Source organism: Hippocampus guttulatus, chromosome 1, assembly GCF_054856545.1.
Source record: "Hippocampus guttulatus isolate MCC_2025c chromosome 1, RoL_Hgut_1.0, whole genome shotgun sequence".
Lineage (NCBI taxonomy): Eukaryota > Metazoa > Chordata > Actinopteri > Syngnathiformes > Syngnathidae > Hippocampus > Hippocampus guttulatus.
The window spans coordinates 12882955-12901602 of record NC_141261.1 but is presented as its reverse complement, the minus strand read 5'-3'; the positions used below and the strand labels follow the sequence as shown (position 1 = coordinate 12901602).

Sequence of the window (18648 nt, the reverse complement as noted above, 5' to 3'; positions counted from 1 at the left end):
CAAGCGGTTCGGAAAATGGATGGATGGATGTCCGATGGAAGTGTATGTTATTTGTCTCACAAACGTTTATCACTTGTTATGTTCTCTAACTGTACACTAGGTGGCAGTGTTTGTTTCTATAAAGATACGATTGAGATGAAAAAGGAAGGAAAGGTAATGGCGACTATAGTGAGTTGTACTCACTAGTGTTGTGCTGTTACTAGCCTGATAAGAAAAAAACATGTTTGCCTACACTCTAGCCTTGTTATTTTGCCTCCCGACACCACCACTTCTTCCTTAAGACCTTGTGAAATTTCGGTCACCAGCCTTCGCATTCGCCTTCTTCAGAGACGCTTGTGAGCACTTCACGTGACATCAGGCAGATTTGACAGGCGGCATGCGCGGAAGCCCAGCGACACCAAAACTGCTTAATTCTGTTTAATTGTAGTTGTAAATTATAAGATTATTGCGATCTCGAAATATTAAAATACAGTGCAATTATTTGCATATTGTATTATTTTTCGTCGCTCAAAATATGCGTCACACGATCAGACAGCCCGGCAAATCGCGTTACAAAACATGCATTTGAAGTCCTGTCGATCTTCGGATCCACAGATGCATGAGATCAGCTATTCTCCACAATGAGTAATGTTAAAAATAAAAAACGCTCACGCCAGCATTTTACAGTCCTGAGTAAAGATGAAAGTGATTTCCTACAGCCCTGATTTGCAGATGCTGTGCGTGGAGGTCCAGGAGCAGAAGGGAAAATAAATCTTCAGGCAGTTATTTTGCAAATATTTATTTCATTGTTCTGTGAAATAGTGCTCTTTTTTTCCCATTGTATTTTTAAATTCAGGTCAAGGCTCCGCTACACGCTCCGAAAGCTGAAAGGATGATGGCCCACAGCATTTTTGTTTGCTTTAAGTTCAGCATTTTAATTCCTTTGAAAGATACCTTCAACTCTGCAATTGTTTTGTTTTGTTCCAAATGTGTTTATTTAATAAATAAAATGTAATTTTCTGAAACATGAATAGACTGCATGGATTTCATAAGCTTCGGATGCCAAAAAGTGTTTGCGCCTCCCCGAGATATCTTTTCCGTGGAAACCGGGTCGAAATGGCTCTAGACAAACAGTCAGGTTAAACAAAGATGAAACAAACAATGGTATGTTTTTTTTTCTGTTTTAGTGGATAAAACATAAAAAGAAACATTTACAATGCACGGTGGAAAAAATATATGAACCCTTGAGGCTTGCCCAAGAGCTAATCGAAATCAGGTCTCAGCCAACCAAGTTTCCCATCAACGTGATGAGATGGGTGGTATTGGTTAAAGCAAACACAAACAACACCATGTGGGAATAAGTCGGGAAGAAAAAAAAATCCATGGAATATGGGAGAATAAACACCACACTGGCAGGCCAGCGCTAAGCTTTGAATCCTGAAGCTCAGACCTGCGAGGCAGACGTGCTAACCACTAGGGCGCCATGCTGCCTGCTTGCTTACAATACATTTTCAAAAGGTTTGACAGCCAACAAAATATTTACTAAGATGAGGATAAACAGTGATGGACTGGCCAAGTATGTCTCCAGACCTAAAACCGAAGGTGGAGGTGCTGGATGATGTTGTCACGGAGGAGTTGAAAAAGATTCCAAAGGCAACCTGTAAAGCTCTGTTGAACTCCATGCTCAAGGCCATATATGAAAATAATGGTGGTCTGCGCAAACAAAATGTTTTGAAATTTATTAGGACTTCAGTTTCACTTTGGGGTGTGCTCACTTTTGTTGGTAGCGTTTTATACGATTAATAGTTGTCTGGAGAGAGATTTTGAGGGGAACGTAAATTTACAGGTATACAAGATGAATTTTACACTGACCTCTTAACATTCTAGGCAAGGTTCATGTCTTTATAAATAAGTGTACTCACTTCCAATAGCCCTTGCTGGATGGACTGGCAACCCACTGACCCAACTACAGTAAGTATTCCCACCTACGAACTTCTGTTAAATGGAAATTCCCTCACCCGGAATAAAAACCTAGGCATTAAAAATTCGACTATGATATACATTAACGATCGATTCATAACAACGGAGGTTTCGATACTCGGAACCCGGAAGCCATACGGAAGCCCGCAGTAGCGCAAACTCAAGCAAGTCCCGTTCGATGACGGGATAATTGTGTCCGCGCCACTTTTTTCGATCATTGAATCCAAAACGGCGACATGTTAAGTGACTCAATTGGCATGAGTTTGACTAGAATCGCGAACGATTTTTAAATTTCATCCATTGACATTTACGTTCTGTAGATCGTGGCATCCAAACGAAGAGGAACGGGAAATGACCGCGGAAGCGAGAGTGCGATGCATCCGATTAGCTGCTCAGAGTAAATTTCTTGTGGCTCGACGGACAATGGAATAAACGAACGTTTCCTGGAATGCTTTACCTGTTATCGTGCTAAAAAACCTTCCACTAACTGGACGGCTAATTAGAGAGAAGGCCAGTTCCGTAGCGCTAACTGTGGGCATCGAGGACTTCGAAGCGTCCCGTGACTGGCTTCAAAAATTCGTTGCGTGGTGATCAAGTTTGAGACAGTGAGTGAGTGGAAAGAAAAACCACCAGTGTATCTACCCCGGTCAAGGATGACGCCTCGTACTGATGTCCAAAAACGTTTAATCGTGGAACACCGTGAAAACTAAAACACATTTCAAACAACGTCAAAATTACAATATTAACAAGACATTAAATAAATAAACACAAAATGACATACCGTGTGCACCTTGGTAAACCGAAAGTAGATCAAATTAAATTACGTAGACCACACGGTATAGTAGCTCTGTCTCCGTCTCTCTCTCAAGTTGTCTTCTCGATCTTTCTCTCATTCCTCGCTATCCACGGCACGTGACCCGGAAGTGATTCTTAACAAAACATTCCAAATAACGTATTAAGAGGATTTAAAGAAAAAACAAATATGAAAGTTCACAGAGAAATATAAAGTACTTTTACAAAACAAGCCTAAAAAAAATTGTATTTTCGTTGTCATTGCAACCAACGACTCAATATTGGCGCCAGTTACAACCAGGTTTCTTTATAGTCTCATTTTGTAGCAAATGGTCCTAATTTTGTGATGCGTCTTGTTATACTGTATTTTGTTCATATACCTGTACTGTATGCTGCAGTTCACATACTTGCATGTTCATAAAAGACGTGTACCAGTGTCATTTCCCACAAAAGGACATTCTTTTAATTAAAAGGAAACTTTGGACAATGCAAGTAGGATACCTTACTAGAGAATACTTACCGGTATTTGCAATCAACATGTAATGTTATCCCTTACATCCCATACAACAATGTTTATTGTGATTGTAGCTTGCAGTGATACCGAATTGCGTTGAAGCAATACTGCTTCTTTTATGAGTGTGGAGTTTTTTTTTTGTTTTTTTTTGGTATATGTATTTCTAATTGTGACAGAATCTGAGTACTTTTGACACCTCTGGGTAAAAGCAGCAGAGCTGCAATATAAATGGGGGGCAGGGGGGGGGGGGGTGGTGTCGGGTTAAAAATTGAAGCCAAGTTTGAAGTTGTGCGCCACGTGCAAGCGCCGCAGCCAGGCAGCTAGACTCGAGAAGTGTGCAGTGACTCCAGGATGGACGGAGCGCGTTTGGTTCCAATTAGAGCGTCTCGACGCTGACCCGCTGCCCTGCGTGCGGTAATGTGAAACCAAGCCCCCGTGGCGCGGCGCAGCGAGCGGAGCCGCACAGTTGCGCACTTACGTTACACGTCCCATCCCACTCGGGACCCGCAGAAGCTCCGGCGCACGGCGGAGCGAGGGCAATGGCCGAGAAGTAGCCGCTCGAGTGGACCGTTTTGCCGAACGCCGCTCTCTCTCTCGGAGGCTTCCAGCGCACCGCCGCGGGCATGGGGGGGATCTGTCCGAGGAGGAGGTGGGGGTGGGCGACTCTGCTGGCGGCCGCGCTGCTCAGCCTCCTGCTCGGAGGGATGCCCCGGAGCGCCGCGTTCCCCTCGTGGAGGACCGAGGTATGCTGCGCGAAAGGCTCCTCTGGCGTCATTCGTGTTCTCTTCGTTAGGTACAATATGCCGGCTGCTTTCTACTTACTGGCTCTCACACAAAATTTGCCCCCTAACATGGTAAAATGAAATGTATTTCCTTTTGTATGGAAAACAATTTGAGCATGTATATCAGGGGTGTCAAACTCATTTCACATGGTGGGCCACATACGGCCTCGGTAGATGTCAAGTGGGCCCGACCATTAAAATGATACCATACTCTGCTATAAATAACCAAAATAATATGTCTTTCCTTTGTTTTGGTCTAAAGAAGCACGAAAACATCAGGAAAATGTCGAAATGTAATGAGCATATCTTTTACAAAACATTTCATGAAGCACCTTAGATTTCATTCATATATATGGATTGCAACTGATCCCACTGATTGTACCAAGGCACAGAACTTTAACAAGCGATTGGTATTGAAAAATAATAGGAATGCATTTTAAGATTAAACGAGATTTATAAAGAAAGGAATTTTTAAACCATCTACACACGTGCATATAAAATCTCAATTTAATCCCTGCCTACACTTTAGAAACTAAGCAGAGTGTTATTAAATATGTAAAGAATAAAGTAATCGCATGACCTTGATAGCGTCTGCTGTGTTGGGTCTGTCTCAGTGACAGACTGAGGCTGCTGTTGTCTTCTTCCCTGATCAAAACAATGTTGTCTTCTACTCTGATCAGAACGGTGTGCCCCCTAGTGGATACTCCATGAATCACACCTTATTAAAACGATTCCTTGTCTTTTATGCATTTTTTCACTTTTAAATGATCCTGCGGGCCTGATCGAACCTCCTTGGGGGCCGGTTCCGGCCCGCGGGCCGCAGGTTTGACACCCCTGGATATCAAGGATATATATTATATCCACCTTCAGATCTATGTAGTACCGTCTTTGTCCTCACTAGTAAGACAATGAAGCATACCGGCAGAACATGTAGAGGGGCCGTGTCCGACTATAAACTGGATATTATAAATGCTCAAACAGCAATAAAGCATTCGTGTTATCCAGCTTCAAGTCCATATGCAAGTTCGGTGTGTCTTCACAAGTAAAATAATTCAGCGCACCAGTTGAATGACTCGCTTACTAATTCCAGTGAGTGCCACTTTTGGCCCTCTGGGTATGTACTGGTAATTAAATCTTTGTGGGGAAACTACTGTGCTGCACTACGAACACGACTACGTGCCGCTTGTACTAATAGTGACGCAATCCCACTAGTCTAGTGCTTACTAACACTGATAGCATGCAGATGGCGACTCGTGCACTGCTTTGTCACACCAGGAACATGCAAAACCGTGACAAGAACTGGATGAGATTTTTGCGCATGATACTTTGCCACATTACATCGATGTGGTCCCAGCACTGCTCGTGAAGTGCTCGATTGCAACACGGATGGCAGTCAGAAATATGACAACCGCATGCATCAAACACACTGGATGAAATTAATTATTTGAACACATGATCATTATTCTTTAAAATCATCCCGCTCGGTGCGGCAAAGCTACGGCGGGGGGGGGGGGGGGTCCACACACCAAAGTAAAGCATCAGGGTGGAAGGCAGTCTCCAAATGCCCACTTCACAGATGTGTGATCACCCTCAACCTCACGTCATCCTCCCGCGGCGGTTTGCTTGCAGTACCTCATGAATAGACTTTTCGCACTTGGACCTCCCAGATGAGCAAATCAGACACTCGTCCTTCGAGAAGTTTCGGTTGTCTCACAGATTTGACTCACTCAAGATTGTCGATGCAAGGCAAATGTGCCATATTTCAATGAGAGGAGCTGCTTTGGTTGGAGTCGGCTGTGTTCATGCCGAATTAGTGTACAGTGCCTTTTTTTGTTAGTTTTTTGCGCCGCCTTGCACACATCCGAGAAATTACCAACACCTGGTCTAACCCGCCGCTGCGCAGATTTTGATCACACCTCGCACTAGACTGCACTGGTCAAAGTTAGTAGTTTTTTTTTTTTACTCATGTATCACATCTCGCTATTTTGAGAACATATGAAAAAGAATCACATGCAATGGTAGCCTTACATTACGGGAAGTCTTTCGATACTTATATGTCCTGTCTTTGATTGTAGTTGCTTGTTATTGCAATACTAGTGCAGCTGATACTACCAGACACAAATTCCTTGCGTGATCTGCATACTTGGCCAATAAAGATGATTCTGTTTCCAAAGAAATATCGTAATAAATATGACAATCCCTGGCAAAAAAAAAAAAATTGGAATCTCAGACGTTCATTCAGTTGTTTAAATTTGTAGAAAAAAAAAAAAAACAGACCACGGCGGCCCGGTGGTCAACTGGTTAGCACGGTGAGAGGTGCAGGGTTCGATTCCGGGTGCGGCCTTCCTGTGTGGAGTTTGCATAATCTCCCAGTGTCTGTGTGGGTTTTCTCAGGGTACTCTGGTTTCCTCCCACATTCAAAATACATGCGTGGTAGATTAATGGAACACTCTAGATTGTCTCTGAGTTTGAGAGTGGATGGTTGTTCGTCTATATGTGCCCTGCGATTGGCCGGCGACCAGTTCAGGGTGTAACCCCTGCCCGAGGACAGCTGGGATAGGCTCCAGCACCCCCCCCCCCCGCGACCCTTGTGAGGATAAGTGGATCAGAAAATGGACAATTATGAATGTTCCATTAACCTGCCATGCACGTTTTGGGAATGTGGGAGCTAACCAGAGTACCCGAAGAAAACCCACAGGAAGGCCGGAGCCGGATGAGATCCGCTCGTGAGTCTACAGTTCAACAGGAGTGACCTCGAAGAGCTGCTGCACCAAATGGACTCCCGTGCATCAAAATGCCAACAGGAAACAAAGCAGAGAACGATCCAACTTCTTCAAGAAACTAAATCGCCACACAACGTTGCAAAAGATGCTGGTTGTTCACCGTCATGTGTATCACATTTTTTTGGACCGAGTACAAACAACAGGGGAAATTCGTTCAAGGCAAGCATGCTGGTTGACCAAAGAAGACATCACAGCGTCAAGACCGAAAAACTTAAGCAATATGTCTTGAAAACAGAAAACGCATGGCAAAACAATTGAGGAACAAATGGGATCAAACCACAGTCAAGCCCCTGTGACGAACTGTTGGAAACCCAAAGGAAACGGGGATTTAGCTGTACATTCAGAAATGCGAAATTAAAAACCATCGCCTCAGGGAAAAGCAATGGTGGACTGCGGTTGACTCGATGATTGTCATATTCGGTGACGACTGAATCTGCGTTGGGCGAGGTGAGGATGCTGGAAATTATACTTGTTGCCGTTCCAATGAGATTTATGAAGATGACAGGACAGTCATTGATAATATTGGGTAACATACAGCACATTTGACAATAAAGCTTATCCAATCCAATCTGCTTTTTTTTTCCCCTAAAAAAAATAACTGAATGAACATCCTCCGAGACTCGTGAATCTGCCCCACTATGCCAACACCAAAAAGAAATAAAAGCTCAAAGGAGCACAAAGTCAGAGCTGGCAAAGCTATCACATGCCACTCCAAGAAAGTACAAGTACGGATTCCACTCGTGTACTAAAGTAAAAAACAAAAATAAGTACAGATTCTAAAATGCTCCGAAGTGCAAAAATAATGATTTTTTATTTTTTTTACTGTACAAATTCTGTATTGTACAAAATAACTTTGCACAACAGCAATGCTGCTGTGAATTGGGAATTTCTCCATTGCGAGATGAATAAATGTTTTCTTATCTTATCTTATCTTAATATAAATGCAAACAAAATAGTTGCCTTCTTTCACAGCGCTCATAATGAGAAGAAAAAAAAATTACGTCGCGGAATGTGTTGCATCACGAATGCCACCTGGTTCACGCTCGTCTATGTCGATGACGTCTGTCCCCCCCACCTCACTCCCCCCTTGCAGCTTTTTACTTCTGGGCACTCACGACACGGGGTCAGTCACGTTTGCGAGCGCTTCACAACTGGTACAATTTTTCTCAGCGGTGTGGTTTGCCATCTGATGAATTCGTTCGTATCACGTCATGACAACAAGGTCAACCTTGGATGCTCAAAAGGCGAGATCCAGCCTCGGGTCTGTAGACCGCGTGTTGACTTATGGCTGGATCGTAGTCGGGCCCGACCCGGGCATCCAGTCTGTGCCTCCCTCCGGCTGTGACAATCATGACAAATGGCTTGATTTCATTTCCTTCGCTATGTTTTCTCATTATGTGACCATCCATGCTGGTCCCGCAGGGTTACGTAACATCCTGAGATAAGCATCTGCGGCAGGAGGGCCAGCCAGACAAATGAGATTAGTGCCTAATGAGTCTTTTCATTTCCTTCGAAATATCAAAAAAAAAAAAAAAAAGAGAAAGAAAGGAAAAAAAAAAGGTAATATCAGCGGGAAAGGTTGAGGATTCTCGGTGAGGATTGGTCGAAAATGTTTCCCCTTCAAGTCCATCCATCCATCCATCCATCTTCTACCGCTTATCCGGGGCCGGGTCGCGGGGGCAACAGCTTTAGCAGGGAAGCCCAGACTTCCCTCTCCCTAGCTACTTCTTCCAGCTCTCCCCGGGGGATCCCGAGGCGTTCCCAGGCCAGCTGGGTGACATAGTCACTCCAGCGTGTCCTGGGTCTTCCTCGGGGTCTCCTCCCGGTGGGACATGCCCGGAACACCTCACCAGGGAGGCGTTCAGGAGGCATCCGAATCAGATGCCCAAGCCACCTCATCTGGCTCCTCTCGATGTGGAGGAGAAGCGGCTCGACTCTGAGCCCCTCCCGGATGACCGAGCTTCTCACCTTATCTCTAAGGGAGAGCCCGGACACCCTGCGGAGAAAACTCATTTCGGCCGCTTGTATCCGGGATCTCGTTCTTTCGGTCACGACCCATAGCTCGTGACCATAGATGAGGGTTGGAACGTAGATCGACCGGTAAATTGAGAGCTTCGCCCTTTGGCTCAGCTCCTTCTTCACCACGACAGACCGATACAACGTCCGCATCACAGCAGACGCTGCACCGATCCGCCTGTCGATCTCTCGCTCCCTCCTGCCCTCACTCGTGAACAAGACCCCAAGATACTTAAACTCCTCCACTTGGGGCAAGATCTCTCCCCCGACCCGGAGGGGGCACTCCACCCTTTTCCGACTGAGGACCATGGTTTCAGATTTGGAGGTGCTGATTTTCATCCCAACCGCTTCACACTCAGCTGCGAAACGCTCCAGTGAGAGTTGGAGAGCCCCGTTTGAAGGAGCCAACAGCACCACATCATCTGCAAAAAGCAGGGATGCAATACTGAGGCCACCAAAACGGACGCCCTCAACGCTTCGGCTGCGCCTAGAAATTCTGTCCATAAAGATTATGAACAGAATCGGCGACAAAGGGCAGCCTTGGCGGAGTCCTACCCTCACTGGAAACGATTCCGACTTACTGCCGGCAATGCGAACCAAACTCTGACATCGGTGGTATAGTGACCGAATAGCCCGTATCAGGGGGTTCGGTACCCCATACCCACGAAGCACCCCCCACAGAACTCCCCGAGGGACACGGTCAAACGCCTTCTCCAAGTCCACAAAACACATGTAGACTGGTTGGGCGAATTCCCACATACCCTCGAGGACCCTGCTAAGGGTGTAGAGCTGGTCCACTGTTCCACGGCCGGGACGAAAACCACACTGCTCCTCCTCAATCTGAGGCTCGACTTCCTGACGGACCCTCCTCTCCAGCACCCCTGAATAGACCTTACCAGGGAGGCTGAGGAGTGTGATCCCTCTGTAGTTGGAACACACCCTCCGGTCCCCCTTTTTAAAAAGAGGGACTACCACCCCGGTCTGCCAATCCAGAGGCACTCTCCCCGTTGACCACGCGATGTTGCAGAGGCGTGTCAACCAGGACAGCCCCACAACATCCAGAGCCTTGAGGAACTCCGGGCGGATCTCATCCACCCCCGGGGCCTTGCTACCGAGGAGCTTTTTAACCACATCGGTGACTTCAACCACAGAGATAGGAGAGCCCACCTCAGAGTCCCCAGGCTCTGCTTCCTCCAAGGAAGGCGTGTTGGTGGAGTTGAGGAGGTCTTCGAAGTACTCTGCCCACCGATTCACAACGTCCCGAGTCGAAGTCAGCAGCGCCCCATCCCCACTGTACACAGTGTTAGTGGTGCACTGCTTCCCCCTCCTGAGACGTCGGATGGTGGACCAGAATTTCCTCGAAGCCGTCCGGAAGTCGGCTTCCATGGCCTCACCGAACTCTTCCCACGCTCGGGTTTTTGCCTCGGCGACCACCGAAGCTGCGTTCCGCTTGGCCAGTCGATACCCGTCAGCTGCCTCTGGGGTCCCACAGGCCATAAAGGCTCGATAGGACTCCTTCTTCAGCTTGACGGCATCCCTTACTGCTGGTGTCCACCAGCGAGTACGAGGGTTGCCGCCACGACAGGCACCAACCACCTTACGGCCACAACTCAGATTGGCCGCCTCAACAATAGAGGCACGGAACATGGTCCACTCGGACTCAATGTCCCCCGTCTCCCCCGGAACATGGGAAAAGCTCTGTCGGAGGTGGGAGTTGAAACTCCTTCTGACAGGGGATTCTGCCAGACGCTCCCAACAAACCCTCACAATACGTTTGGGTCTGCCAGGACGGACCGGCATCTTCCCCCACCATCGGAGCCTACTCACCACCAGGTGGTGATCAGTTGACAGCTCCGCCCCTCTCTTCACCCGAGTGTCCAAAACATGCGGCCGCAAATCCGATGATACAACCACAAGGTCGATCATCGAACTACGGCCTAGGGTGTCCTGGTGCCAAGTGCACATATGGACACCCTTATGTTTGAACAAGGTGTTCGTTATGGACAATCCGTGGCGAGCACAGAAGTCCAATAACAAAACACCACTCGAGTTCCGATCGGGGGGGCCGTTCCTCCCAATCACGCCCCTCCAGGTCTCACTGTCATTGCCCACGTGAGCATTGAAGTCCCCCAGCAGAACAAGGGAGTCCCCAGCAGGAGTACTCTCCAGCACACCCTCCAAGGACTCCAAAAAGGGTGGGTATGCTGAGCTGCCGTTTGGTGCATATGCGCAAACAACAGTCAGGACCCGTCCCCCCACCCGAAGGCGGAGGGAAGCAACCCTCTCGTCTACCGGTGTGAACCCCAATGTACAGGCACTGAGCCGGGGGGCAATGAGTATGCCCACACCTGCTCTGCGCCTCTCACCATGAGCAACTCCAGAGTGGAAGAGAGTCCAACCCCTCTCGAGAGAACTAGTACCAGAACCCAGGCTGTGTGTGGAGGCAAGTCCGACTATATCCAGTCGGAGCTTCTCTACCTCACACACCAGCTCGGGCTCCTTCCCTGCCAGAGAGGTGACATTCCATGTCCCAAGAGCTAGCTTCTGCAGCCGAGGATCGGACCGCCAGGGTCCCCGCCTTTGGCTGCCGCCCAGCTCGCATTGCACCCGACCCCTTTGACCCCTCCCACGGGTGGTGAGACCATGAGAAGGGGGACCCACGTTGCCTCTTCGGGCTGAGCCCGGCCGGGCCCCATGGGTGTAGGCCCGGCCACCAGGCGCTCGCCAACGAGCCCCACCTCCAGGCCTGGCTCCAGAGGGGGGCCCCGGTGACCCGCGTCCGGGCAAGGGAAACTGAGATCCTTTAATTTTTTTTCATCATAAGGGGTCTTGGAGCCGTGCTTTGTCTGGTCCCTCACCTAGAACCTGTTTGCCATGGGTGACCCTGCCAGGGGCATAAAGCCCCAGACAACTTAGCTCCTAGGATCATTGGGACACACAAACCCCTCCACCACGGTAAGGTGACGGCTCACGGAGAGGCCCCCTTCAAGTCGACTGTGTTTAGTCAGTTTCGGGTTCATCTTCAGTCGTGAACGAGTATCATTTGAAATGAGCAAGACATGTCAGAAGTATCTGCGCTGGCTTAACCTCGTGAAACGTGGCGGGGAATTCATTACGATTTATTAATGAGCATGTGGGTCCCATCCATCGAGTGAAGTAAAGACGGGGAAGTAAAGGGTGCTTTGCGCAGTCTCACATAACGGTGGGAGGAAAGTGTAGGACCGTGTGCCCTGTGGGTTCGCTATTTTGGAAAGGAAGCGAAGGAAGCATTGCATCTATTTATCTTGATTGGGTGAGGCCGAAAGAGGAAGTCGCCGGTCGGGAGCAAAATGCAACGTTGAATTCAGGCTTTCTGATGGTTTTTCCACACAACGCCAAAAAAAGGAAAGCTGACAAATTATTTTTAAAGGATAACACTTATCGCAAGGTAGACACCTATGAAACATAGCCTATAGTCTCATCAGCGCAGCATAAATCTTCCACTCCAGTCTGGGGAGACTTTCATGGGGTTCCTCTACCCCAAAAGTCATCCAAGCATGGGCCATTCGCAAACCGATAACCCATAACAGCACACGCTTGATGAGACGTCAGAATGAAATAACTTATTTTTTTTTAAAAAAAGATCGCATGCTGCTCAAAGCTTTACGAGTCACTCTGCAGAAAGAAGTTGGCGCGATGGCAAGCAAGCCAAGAATGCATAAAAGTCAAAGCATGTGAGCAGTGCTTTCAGTGGAATAAATAATAAGTGCCGGTATTTGAAGTCAAGATGGCGCCCGAGTAGGCAGCCGTCAGCAAGTGCTCTCATGAGCCTTGCTTTTTTTGTTGTTTTTGTGTTTGTTTTGTCACTTTGTGTTTGTTGTTACGTCGTGTGGACCTGATGTGGACTTTTTTCAGCATTTTTTGGCCACGACATTCATCAAGGAGGAGGCTCTGTGCTTGGTGGTTGCGCCTTCTCGGCAGCATGGGTATACCAGCACTGTTTTTGACTGGGATGAATGTCGACGCCATTTGACTGTCGTTGCTGGACAGTCCCGCGGCGCTTGTGTCTTGCGCCTGGATGGGCAGCATTTTTCACAGCCCCGCTTTGTTCAGCGGAGAGATCGGTGCTGTTGAACGGTCTGCGGCTGGATGGATGTAAGTCTTGAGGAGCCGACGATGAGAAGAAAGGAGCGTTAGCGCGGAGCGCCGATGCGTATGTGGAACTGGGAGTCGCGGCTTGGAGTTTGAAGCGGATTACGTGGGACAGGAGAAGTGAACTCATCTCTTTTCGTCAATGGACGCTACAGCTTCGTGTTTGCTTTCAAAACTTAGCTTGTAGCAGACGTGTGCACATTTTCAGCATGACGTCTCTGATCCACTGGTGAAAGGACACTTTGATCCTCTCCTCTTTCATCGATAACTGCTTCAGACAACAAAGCGTATGCAGAAAAGTGGTGAAGATTGCACGACTGTCTGTGTCCTATGTGTTGTGTTGTGTTATTTTTGTTATTTTGACTTCAAAATGGCGCCGCGAGAGTGGCTGCCTTTCCAGCAGCTCCTATATTTTGTTGTTCTACTTCTTCCTTTCATAACTTTGCTGCTGCGAATTGGGAATTTCTCCATTGCGAGACTAATAAAGGTTTTCTTATCTTTTTCTTATCTTATTTACTTGGCTGTTGCCAGGTAAATTAGGCAGTGGGTAACATCAGATCATTAAGTTCATTCATAAGTAAATCACAGCAGAGACTCGTGTCGTATTATACAATAAAAGCGTAATTAACTTGCGGTTTCGTAGCGTCCCGAAATTAGTGACGAAATATGAGTTTCGGATGGAGTTGTGTTTATGTGATGGCGAAAAAAAAAATGGGATCAGACAAGGCAAAATGTCAACAAGACAAGTCAAGCGAGGCGTCACGCCACCACTTTCAAGATAAAAAGCCTAATAAGGCTATTTCTTTTGGCTTCAGTGTATTATTATTTGGTAAGCTTTTATTTTGAAGTTAGCCTTTGCATTGATGGTGTGGTGCGTTCCTTGACATGTCAAAATGATGGCGCACATGCCAAATAAACGTTTTTGTATTGTTTGGGGTTTTTTGGGGGGAGTTACCCAAATTACTGAAGTCGTATAGGTATCAAAAAGTCCAGGAGAGAAATAGGACAAGATAAGGTACTCTGGGTTCATGTGAAGTCCCGGTATGCTGTAAAAAGTCCCGGTATGCTAAAGGCTAATATTGAGTAGCCCTGGTACGCCATACCACTTAAAGCACTGCCTGTGAGTATTATAGTCTGTCTTCATGTGTTGCTCCACCATTTCTGTTCAAATATCTGTTGCTTAAAGGATTATATGGTTGCGACAGGCACCAATGCTCATTATTAGCCCGTTTTTGGGGGTTTTTTTTGTTTTTTTTTGCGGAAATGTTTACTATGAAGTCACTTGTAGCTCAAGGTGGCTATGAATTGCCATGAATGTCCTAACAAGATTGGAGAGAGGCGTTCACCCTCATAGCTCGGAAAAGTCGATCCCATCAGTGTGAAAGTGCACGCTAATGTCAAATACTGCTGCCAAGACAAAGTAAAACCTGTGTCGCGTCACAGATTATTTACGAGAGGACTGAAGCACGCGGCGCGGCGCTAGCCTGTGAAAATTTGACCCCCCCAAAAAAAAAGAGTCTCTAATCCAGGTGTGATTACCTGGAATTTGTACTCCAGAGCCCCATCAAACTTCATGTTTGGAAAACGCTTACACTGCTGACCTCTTCATTTTCCGCGAGGTGGAATTCCAGCGCATGAAAACATAGCAAGTGTTTGACTCGCAAAGCCGATGAAATAGTAGCAGACCCGCACCGCACTGTTGTTACCGTTACATGACAAATGGAATTTATGCTTGCACTGCCTTTTGACGTTTGCTTTCTGCCAAAAAACAGTCATCCATCTCCCTCAATTTCCTCACAAGCTTCCTCAAACCTTCGTCAGGCCGCCGCCAACGTCCTAAACTCCCTTTGAGGGATTAATCAAAGGTTTCTCTTTGTCCAAGGAAGAAGCTTACACCACCGTGTTGCTCATCGGAATGCGCAAAGAGGCCCACTCGCAAGTGCTGCACCTCTCCAGGAACAAGCGCTACACCCTCACCCCGGAGAAGCTCAAATGGGACAAGTTCAAGCTCACCTACAAGTATCCTAATCCAGATTTGCTACAAAGGGCACTTGTATCGGCAGTGGAACCTCTGAACTCACAATGTCCACCTTTGTTTGCTTGCCGGTCTTTCCAATACATTTTCCCGCCATGAGAAACAACCAAATTCAAATCCGTCCGTTCAGGGGCCAGGTGGTGGCCGTCATGAAACACCGACAGTAACTTTCCACCCAACGTCCTGAAATCTAGAGGCTAATCGCTCTTCAAATAAATAAATAAATTCATTAATTTATATAGTGGCGTCTTGATACGAGTGCAATTCGTTCCGCTAGTACGCTTATCCAGTAACTCAAAACAGTCGCATCTCAAAGCGGCTTTCCACATTAAAATGAATGGAAATGCCTTTAATTCGTGTCAGACTCTCCCAAAAAGGAGCAATAAAAGTATTTGCAGTGCGTTTTCTCATCAGGAAAATGGCGCTCCACAATATTGGACTTTATAAAAGCGTATCGTCGTAATATAATTGAACAGAATGCGTAGAATTAAACAGTTATTGCATCATGATGAATTTATTGCAGCTGCTACTGGTGCATGTATGTGGCATAGGCCCCGGAGAGCAGAGTAATACACACACGAAAGGATATACATTGCGACGGAGGGGGGCAGTCACAATTTATCGATAAGCTGCAGTAATATTAGTTGGGGGGGGGTTGTTTGTTTTTTGTTTTTTTTACAGAGGACAAATACATGCCTGTGAGCATTATATTGTCTCTCTATGTGTGTGGCTACCGTTTGTGTTCAAATAGCCATCGCTTAAATGCTTCAATCATTCTAACAGCACCAAATGGATTTGTTAGCCCGTCTATGGCATTTATCATTGTTTCAGCATTCAGTGAAGTCTAGGAAAGGCTTCGCGGGTGTTTTAAATAAGTGTAATTCTCTTAGTTTTATGTTGCGTTTGACAGAAAACTTCAGCTGGGAGTGGCCTTAAACCAAACAAAAATCGTCTGAATGGCTTGTATCTAAAAATATATTTTAAAAAAAATTAAAAACTCACACAAAAAAACCTCGTCACTTGAATCTCAAGCTACGATTGTAAATATGAAGTCCGTGAAATGAAGATTTCTAATCAAATTGAAGTAGACATTTTTCGGGGTGGGGGAGGATTACAACTTGGACTTTGATGATGTAAGATTACTTGATTCATCACAAAAGTGCAGCGGTGTACATTGCGTTGTTCGTTCTTTTTTTTTTTTAAACTGATGTTCCTTTAGCCATTACACACAAACTGTGCGAACTGGGAACTTCTATTTCTGGTCACTAGCACATTTTTTTCTCCCTTTGGAAGCACTCGAAAGCCTTTTGTGATGGCATCAAAGTAAGAGCACACCATTGAATCATTTGGCACGTAGTTTTGACCTCTAAATTTTTGTTCACGATGTGTTTTACCTGAGCCGCCGTGGCTGAAAGCAGCACAGGTGGCGTCACCGCCGTGCCGTGCCGTGCCGTGCCGTGCCGTGCCTCTTGCTCCAAGTCAGCTGGGACGGATGGATGGATGGTTGGATGGATGGATTTTTGGTTGACTTTAGCGGTTCCACTGTACCTGCATACAAGATACATGTTCAATTCACTTAAAAATGAAGTGACTTCAAAATAATCCCAAAGTGATTGCATATCAATGTGTCGATTCTTCATCACAGTAATTCTGACTTGTGGTGCGGTAAGATGATGTGTCGTTTGTTTTCAATCAGGTTGCTCTCCTACCCGACAAATCTGATCAATGCCACTGACACGCGACGAGGCATTGCCAAGGCCTTCGCCATGTGGAGCGACGTCTCTCCTTTCAGCTTCCGAGAGGTGCCAGCGGACCAGGAGGCGGACATTAAGATCGGTGGGTAGAAGATCCTCCAACGCGCACGCGACGGCCGCAACGTTTTGTGCGGTCGCGCCTGAAGCCACCAGACTCCTTAAATCATCAAACCGCGAGTCGTCTAGTCAAGACGAGACATCATTTTTAAATGGAAAAACAACACAGGCTTAACAACCTCCATGCGTGTCAGGCCTTGTTGAGGCCTTCGAAAGTCAAGCCTGATGTGTCTCATCAGCACTTTGGCTCTGTCCTAACTTCGGCAAGAAAGATCACTTTGCAATGCGCTTTGTCATCCCCCCGCTGTGGTACAAACTGAGCCCAAATAATTGAGTGGAGCCAAGGGGGAGGTTGTCCCTGCACGGCAGTGGTGGGAAGTAGCAAAGCGTAAACACTTTGCTACTGTGACTTGAGTCGATTTTTCAGCTCTCTTTACTTCGCTAGCATGGTTTTGATGAGCGCTAACTAGCTTTTAAACTGCTTCTGATGTCACACCGATTGTTTTCTTCTCCTGAATGCAAAGACTAAGTAAGAAAAGAGGGCAACTGTTTTGTGTGCAGAGAAGTTTTTTTTCTGTTGTGCCAAGTTACCGTATTAAAAGACATGATTTACAATTGATACAAGACATTCTTTTATACTTCTGCACCTAACACATTTTCAAGGTCAAGGTCATCTTTATTGTCAAATATGCTTTATGTATGACATGCAGCATAGATGAAATTTCTTCCTCTCAATCCTCAGTGCAAACATGCTATGCATTAAACACACACAGCTAAGAAAATATAGTAGCTCCATTGTATAAAAAGACATATGTAATCCCAACAAGCGTTAAGGAGATTTTGTTTTGTGTGTCCGACGATACCAAGGGTGAACTTTTTGGGCATAATTTGTAAAAGGTATGTTTTGTTTTAAAACATCATACATACCTACGGTGATGCTTGGTGTTTTTCTGTCGAGCTGGAAGTGGGGATTTAGACAAGGTGGACGGAATTATGAACAGTTCCAAAAAGCAGCCAGCGTTAGCACGACATTTCAGGAAAAGCCCACGACAACAGCTGAACTTCATTCGGGGTTCATCAGATGCACTTTAAATGGTGGCAGGTGTGCCGACTGCCATTTAGCCCGAGAGTTTGAACGCGTAGGTTAATTCTGAGCGCAGCCACGCCCCGAGCTAGAAGAGGGTGTGCACACTTTTTCAATCCCACGGCATCCCCACTTGAAATGACATTTTGGGGGACTGCTCAGGTCACAGGTCACATCAGTCGTGTAAAAATGATTTATTAGTTTCAAATAATAAAAACCTAGCATTCAAACAGGGGTGTGTCTATCCGCAACATCTGTCCTGTGACGTCAAGTGGGTGCATTTTGTGTTTATGGCAGGCTTCTACCCGGTCAACCACACAGACTGTCTGCAGTCCTACTTGCACCACTGTTTCGACGGTATCACGGGAGAATTGGCCCACGCCTTTTTCCCGCCGACGGGCGAGATCCACTTCGACGATCACGAATACTGGATTCTGGGGAACATGCGGTTCAGCTGGAAGAAAGGCACGCCGTCCTCACGCTCGGGCCGGGGGTGCGCCGCGAATGTCTCTTCTATTCAGCGGCCGTGTGCTTGCGTCGCAGGGGTTTGGCTCACGGACTTGGTCCACGTGGCGACGCACGAGATCGGCCACGTGCTGGGTCTGATGCACTCCAGGGATCCGAAAGCCATCATGCACCTGAACGCAACGCTGACCGGCCGCAAGCTCATCACACAGGACGAGGTGTGGGGTTTGCACCGTCTCTACGGTACGATTTCGAACGCCAGTCCTCCCTCCAATC

At 46.8% G+C, this 18648-nt stretch overlaps 1 protein-coding gene across 3 annotated transcripts in view; it reads left to right on the top strand.

Moving 5' to 3' along the window:
- The first annotated feature begins 3561 nt into the window (after positions 1 to 3561).
- The window catches only part of mmp23ba (matrix metallopeptidase 23ba), a 19703-nt gene continuing 4616 nt past the window's right edge, over positions 3562 to 18648 (top strand). For 2 of the 3 annotated variants that reach the window (XM_086110440.1, XM_086110422.1), the window contains exons 1-4: positions 3562 to 4008; positions 14860 to 14996; positions 16709 to 16848; positions 18205 to 18615. In XM_086110440.1, coding sequence (XP_085966566.1) covers positions 3889 to 4008; positions 14860 to 14996; positions 16709 to 16848; positions 18205 to 18615 — 808 coding nt within the window. In that variant the 5' untranslated portion in view covers positions 3562 to 3888. The remainder of the gene's footprint in view (positions 4009 to 14859; positions 14997 to 16708; positions 16849 to 18204; positions 18616 to 18648) is intronic. The other variant, XM_086110431.1, reaches the window with a different exon arrangement.